Source organism: Echinops telfairi, unplaced genomic scaffold (assembly GCF_000313985.2).
Source record: "Echinops telfairi isolate 266 unplaced genomic scaffold, ASM31398v2 ScPeMD7_2565;HRSCAF=3150, whole genome shotgun sequence".
Taxonomy (NCBI): Eukaryota; Metazoa; Chordata; class Mammalia; order Afrosoricida; family Tenrecidae; genus Echinops; species Echinops telfairi.
In genome coordinates this window covers 11,762,233-11,768,985 of record NW_022106463.1, presented here as the reverse complement: position 1 = coordinate 11,768,985, position 6,753 = coordinate 11,762,233, and the positions used below count along the sequence as shown (strand labels likewise).

The following is a 6,753-nucleotide window of genomic DNA, read 5'->3' as shown; positions in this document are numbered from 1 at the left end:
CCGGGGCTCCTGTTAGGCCCTGTGGTTGCTGCTCACGATGGCTCTGCGCCGCGTGGTTTGCTGGCTGTCGGATGGAGTTGGTCGAAGCTCAGACCTCCCTGTGTGCACGTGTAGCCGTTTGAGACCCTCTGCAGAGAGGCCTTCTTCTCCCCGGGGAACTGCATGGGCATATGTGTTGACACGTGACCGCCCATCGAACCCACAGGACCGAAGCCAGTGCCCTCCAGTTGATTCTGGCGGCGGGCGGGCGCAGGCTGCCCCGAGGCTCCTCCCCTCTGGGCTGTAGTCCTCAAGGGAGGTCACCAGGTGGGTGTTCAAGCCTCAGACTCTTCATATGCGTAATCCGTGTGCCACTAAGGGCCTGACATTGTACCCGGGACTCCAGAGAGATGCGCTGTAAGGAGTCCTGGTGGTGCAGCGGTTAAGCATTCAGTGGTCAGCGCACTGGTTGGCGGTTCAAACCCACCCTCCACCCCTGGCAAAGCGGTCTGGCCTTCAGCTCCGCAGAGCTGGCAGCCATGGCGACCCGGCGGGCAGATGGTGTACGCGGGAATGAACTCGATGGCGATGGGCATCAGCGTCCTAAAGGCTGTGAGAAGATGCACGCTATGCGTAATGCCGTGTTTACCATTATGGTCATGTGGGACAGCTCCACTGCCCTAAAATCGCCCTGTGATGCCCCTGCCCACCGCTGCCCTCCTGCCCCAGTGCTGTTACCAGAGTGTCCTGTGCTGGGGGTCTTGCCGTCAGAGCGTTTCTAGACAGGCTTCTCTCACCGATGGATGCTCATCCGAGGTCTCTCTGTAACCCGGCAGCACTTTCTCTCCCACTTTGCATTGCTGAAGGGCTCTCCATTGACCGCAGCAGCACGCACGGTCTGCTCACTCGCTCACCTTCGAGGGGCATCTTTAGGGACATCGGCATGACCAATAGTCATCTGTGGCGTGGGTGCGTGTTCCCAGCGAGGCCACCTTCCGAAGCCAGTCTGCTTGCCCACGACGGCGGTGAGTGTGCCCGTTGGACGGTGTCGTGCTTTAGGCTTTAGGAGGTCCCTAGGTGTCTGGTGGCATCTCATTGTCGGACCGGTTTGCAACGGCCCGAGTGACTCATGGTGTTGAATATTCTTGTAAGCTAATTTGGCGTCTGCGTATTTTCTGTGGTGAGATGTGTTCTGAGCTTTTGCCCATGCCTTCGTGGGGTGTCTTGTTTCCTTGCTGATGAGTTTTAAGGCGTTCGGTGTATTCTGGGGACACGTCTTTCATCAGACACGTGGGGCCTGTTCTCTCCCGGCTCATCTGTCTTTCCCGTGATGGGAGCTCTCCTGGAGCAGATGGTGTTCATGTGAATGAAGTCCGACTCGTGATCTGTTTTCCCCGGGCTTTGGCAGAGTCTCTGGAAGGTCACCTGGGGTTTTTGCCCAGCGACGTCCTCCAGAGCTGCGGCTGTGGGACTTGCCAGGCGAGGGGGGCGGGGCTCAGCTCTTCCAGCACCGTGTGTTGAACAGACCACCCTTTGCTCCTGCGCCCAGGCCCCGTGGGCAGACCCTGTCCGTGTTCAGAGCGCCCGGCTGGGATGGCGCCGGCGGCATCCCCCAGTCTCGAGCCTTCTGCCCACGAGGCAGCGAATGAACCGTGGCCCTTGGTGCAGACCACCTATGAGTTCGCCCAGCGGGTTCTTCACATGGAGCCGCAGGCCTTTCCTGAGACTGAGCGCTGGGGCTTGTTTTCTGGGGGGCCTGGGGGCACAGCATGTACGTGTGTCTCGATTGCAAGGTCAGCAGTTCCAAACCACCAGCCACTCCAAGTCTTTCTTACTCCCAGGCAGAGTCTCGGACCCCAAGACCCACAGGGGCAGTTCGGCCCTGCCCCTCCGATCACTCGGTCCAAGTCCACTCGGAGGCTGTGAACGAGAATGTCCATGACTTTAATCTCAAGTTCCAATCACTCATCGCTAGTTTCTCAGAAACCAGTTGGTTTTTGGGCTTGATCTTCATACACTGGACACTGGCTCCTCATCCCAAGCTGTCACTGTGATTCTTGGGCATTTCCTGTGGAGACAATCGTAGCGTCAGCCGTCTGTCTGCTGTGTTTCCAGAGAATGACAGAGAGACTGACAGAGAGCGCGGGCGCAGGACACTGGTGATGGCAAGATGGCACAGTCAGGGCCCAGCTCAGCCGGCCACCCCAGAGGGTCTTGGGGGTTTCTGGAGGAGGAGGAGGAGGCTGGCACCTTGTCCGTCCCCATGATTACGGGGCACTTTGTCTTTCTTCCCACTGCCCTTTGTTCTGTTCACCCACTCTGAGCTCTTGCTGATGCGAATACAAATAGCAGATTCCACTTGTGGTCACATTTGCATACTGAAGGTATTAGCCAAGGTCAAGAGGTCATGGGTCCAGTTTGGCAGTGCCTGAATCAGAAAACAATCAATCAAACTGCGTGCGTTTCTCTGAGTTGCCCTTGCTAGCTCATCTGCAGCACTGTCTGCTGACGCCTGGTCCCCTTGTCTTCCGTGGAACCTGGGGTAACTCCAGGGCTGGGGGTCACGCTGATGGAGGCGTCTTTGGGCCCTGACGTCAGCTGCATAACTGAAGTCACCCCGTGAGCTCACGACTGCCAGCCCACCGGCCTGGCGACAGGTGTGTGCGCCGACGCAGAGGGGCCTGGTGCTGCTGCGTCCTTCCTTCCTGTGGCCTCAGGGGTCTTGAGTGCAGTGTGGTGGGCGTGCTGAGGGACGCCCAGGCCCAGCTCTCTGTCCCTGCCTATAATCAGCTTTCCTCTCAGCAGTGTGCTGGAATCTCCTGCTATCAGGTGCAGGAAATCCCCCCTTCCTGGTTTGTTCAGTGTGTTTGTTTTCTAAACCATACGTGTACTTTGGAGTTTGTCAAATGCATGTTCTGGTCTATCAGTGTGCTCGTGTGATTTCTTCTCTCTCGCATACGGTGCGATAAATGATTTTAACTGACTGCAAGTGCTGAACTAGTCTCACCTCCCTGGAATCAAGGCCCCGCCATTGTTAGTCGTCGTTGGATTCAACTGGCCAATATTTCACTGAGAATTTTACACCCATGCCCGCTCCCTACTAATGCCTTTGATTGGGATGGGTCCTTTGAGGGGCTTTCTGGAAGGAATTACAGATGTACATTTAGATTTTTAGTTTGGGGGAGATTTTGGTGTGAGGTTTTTTCCTTTGTGTGTGTGTGTGTGTATTTTGCCAGATAACTACGCAGGAATCAACTCGAGTTCATCTGTGGGAAGAGAGAATGGAGAAGCTCGATATTATCAGCCAGGGGCTGCCTGGGGAACAGAAATTAGAACAGGTCCCTGAATGCCAATCACGGCCTTGAGTCGAACCCTCTGGATTTAGAGACCAGGCACACTAACACCAGTGACCGTGGGGTGACACGCACGTCCCCCACGAGGAGAGGACGAGGTCATTCAGAAGACAGGAAAGACCCGGCGGATGCCAGCAGAGACGGCCGCTCGCTCTGGAGTGAGCAGAGAGCAAGCGGAAGAGATGACGACGGCAAAGGGCGGCTCGGGAAGACAGGGGAATGAAATAGCACCAAGAACCAACAGTGGCGTCTGTCTGTGCACACAGCCACATACGTCTGTGTCACAGGTCATCCCTCTGTAGGCCACGTATGTCTGTGTGACAAGAAATACCTATGTATGTACAAGCAATGTCTGTCTGTATCACAAGCCATGTATGTCTTTATAACAAGCAGTGTATATATATTTTGCAAGCAATGCATGCATCTATATGCAAGGGGGCTCAGAAGTTTGTGGACTAATTCCTTTATCATTTAATCCCGTCTTGTCCACAAATATTTTGAAGCCTCCTTGAATATGTATGTGTGTGTTAGGTACTGGACTACTTGCCATAAGGTCTGCGGTTCAAACCTTCCAGCTTCTCCATGTGAGAAAGATGAGGTTGTCTGCTCCCGGGAAGAGTTGCAGTCTTGGAAAGGATATGGTCACTGTGAGCTGGGATTGAGTCAATGGCAGTGGAGATGGAGCTATGTCTGTACACACACACACGAACACTGTGGGTATATATAAGAAGTCCTGGTGGCACTGTTGTGTAAGCATTGAACCACTAACTGCAAGATTGACAGTTCAAATCCACTAGCTACTCCTCAGGAGAAAGATGAGGCTGCTGCTCCTGAAAAGATTTACAGCCTCAGAGACCCTCAGAGATGGACTTGACAGTGGGTGGGAAGGGTGTGCACACCTGCGTGTATGTGTATCTGTAGAGAGCCACTGTGCATTATCTAGCGTGTGTGTATGTATGTATCCATATCTGGATTATCTATCTATCAAGGAACATCCAGGCTGCCCTGGGGAATGTTCTGAGGCTGTCATGGCCTCCGACCCTGGACCGTGGTTTGGCATGCGTGGTTGTGGAGTCCATGCATCTAACCGGCCCGCCTGCCTGCAGCGCTGTCTTGGCCAGCCTGGGTGTTCCTCACGCATCAAAGGCGAACACAGCACCATCCCTTCCCTTCGGGCTGGTCAGGGGCTAGAGGCAGGGGTGCAGGCTGAGCCTGAGAACACCCGTGTGGTGCGCCACTGCCAGGGTTCCTGCGCTGGCATCACGGGGTAGCCAGGGGCTAGGGAGACGGGCAGAAGTGGAGCCTGTGCCCTGTGGTGTCCAGGGCACGATGCAGGTAATGGGCGCTCTCTCCTGCAGGAGGCCTTGCACACGGTCCTGAAACAGCTGGAGAAAGAGAAGCGGAGTCTGGAGAATCTAGTGAAAGAGTCCACGCTCAGACTGGAGCAGGAGGCCCAGGTGCAAGGCCTGGGGTGGGGGTGGGGCTACCTGGGGGGCGGAGCTTGGTACACCACTGCATGCAGCAGGGTGGCATGGGGGCAGGCTAGGCATACCCCCTGTGCAAACCCAGGAGGCCTGTGGGCTCAGCACACCCCCTGTGTGCATGGGGCGTCCTAGGGGCGGGGCTTGGCACACCTGCATGCATGGGGCGTCCTAGGGGCGGGGCTTGGCACACCTGCAAGCATGAAGCGTCCTAGGGGCGGGGCTTGGCACACCTCCTGCGCCTGGGGTGGCCATGCACCAGCAGGGCCATGGAGAAGCTCGTGGGAAGATGGAGGGCCAAGATAAGGTCCTTAACCTGGAACTTTTGAAGCCCCACGTCCTTGTCACCCAGTGTGCTGATAAGCCGTTCTCCTGGACGATTGACCTCGAAGGCGACTCAAAGCCTAAAGCACTGTCCCCAGGTCCCCACTTCCACACAAGGCGGAGAGCCGTCAGGGCGGCTGCAGACACGGGCTTTGCGTCACACCCTTGCCTCTGTCTCCCCGGGCACCTCCAACAACACCCATGCCAAGTGGCGGCTCAGGTTGGCAGGGCCCGCTGTGTGTGGGGTTGTTTCTGGCTCTGACCCCGAAGGGGTCGGTTGTCTCCAAAGATTTCCCTCCAGCGCACAGGCCAATCATGGCCCCGGGGAGAAAAGAGCGGGGGATGGCACTGAGGAAGGAGCTTGGCAGCCACCCCCCCTGCCCCACTCTCGCTCTCTGGGACCCCCAGCCCCTGAGGATAGCCACCCTGCGTTTGAGGCGGTGCACAGTGCGGGCTGCTGGCTGCTGGGGTGGGGGTCTAGAGAGACGGCCTTCAGACACATGGACCCTGGTGGGGGCTGTTTCCACAGCTGGTGGTCTGTGCCTCACAGGCTGACTGGTCTGTGATTGCTTCCGAGCCCCCCAGACAGGGACCACGGTGACCCTTCCCCCGAGCTCTGAGACTCACCTGGGCCTCTGCTTTTGCACCTGCGCCAGGCTTACCACAGGACCAACAGCGAGCGCCGCTCGTACCTGGCGGAGATGGCCCAGGTACCTGGTTTTCTTACGTCCCAGGCTGACCACTTGCTCCCACGGCAGTTCTTGTTGGGGAATAGAGGGGGGGGCAGGGGGAGCAACAGAGTGGGCAGCGCTTCTCAAGACATGTTAAACAGCCCAGCGAAAGCATGTCCCACCTTGAGATGACTGGAGTGCTGCTGCACTGAGGACCCTTCTGTGGGGAGGCGGGATTGCCCCAGGGACCCTGAGAGACCCTCCTCTGCCCCTTCACCTGCACCAGCTCACACAAAAACATGGGCAAGATTTTTTGAAAGACCAATCCTTTCACACCATGTTTCCCCTGTCTCCCGGCCATGTTGGGACTGGGGAAGGGGTTCTGGAACCTTCTTGAGGGGCCTGGGATGCAACTCTTGCCCTTCCCATGCTGCTGCTGAAGGCCGTGGAGGGGCCAGGGCTGCCCACCCATCCTGGTGCATGAGCGTCCGGCCTCACAGGGCTGTCTTTTCAGATAACTCCCCCCCACCCACTTTCCAAGAGACAGTCCATGGACCAGCTGCCCAGGGTGAAAGAGACTCTCCGGAAAATGTAAGTCTTCCCAAGTCCTCCCTCTTGGCAATCCGGGTGGCTGCCGCCTGCGGAAAGCCGTGCCGTCCTGCTGGGGTGGTTGAGCGTGTAGCTAGCATAGCAACAATATGAGATGTGCAAACCGAAACCCCACTAAACTCACAGCCATCGAGTCAACGCCGACTCATGACGCATCGGGTCAAAGAGATACCGCTGTGAGAACCGAGGGCACCTGACCCGAGCCGGCCCCTTCTCCCTGGCCTCATACGCAGCACGTGGAAGGTGGGCGTTGAATAGGAGGAAGAATGGGTGCATCCGAATGATGGCGTTGGAGAATACTGAAAGTCCAGGGACGGCCGGAAGAACCAGCAGTTC

General features: G+C 57.1%; 1 protein-coding gene across 1 annotated transcript in view; it reads left to right on the top strand.

Annotated features, from left to right (window-relative positions):
- CCDC169 (coiled-coil domain containing 169) overlaps positions 1-6,403 on the top strand; it is a 20,911-nt gene extending 14,508 nt beyond the window's left edge. Inside the window, exons 6-8 of the mRNA XM_045294003.1 lie at positions 4,691-4,789; positions 5,794-5,847; positions 6,323-6,403. Of these exons, the coding sequence (XP_045149938.1) occupies positions 4,691-4,789; positions 5,794-5,847; positions 6,323-6,403 (234 nt within the window). The remainder of the gene's footprint in view (positions 1-4,690; positions 4,790-5,793; positions 5,848-6,322) is intronic.
- The last annotated feature ends 350 nt before the right edge of the window (positions 6,404-6,753 follow it).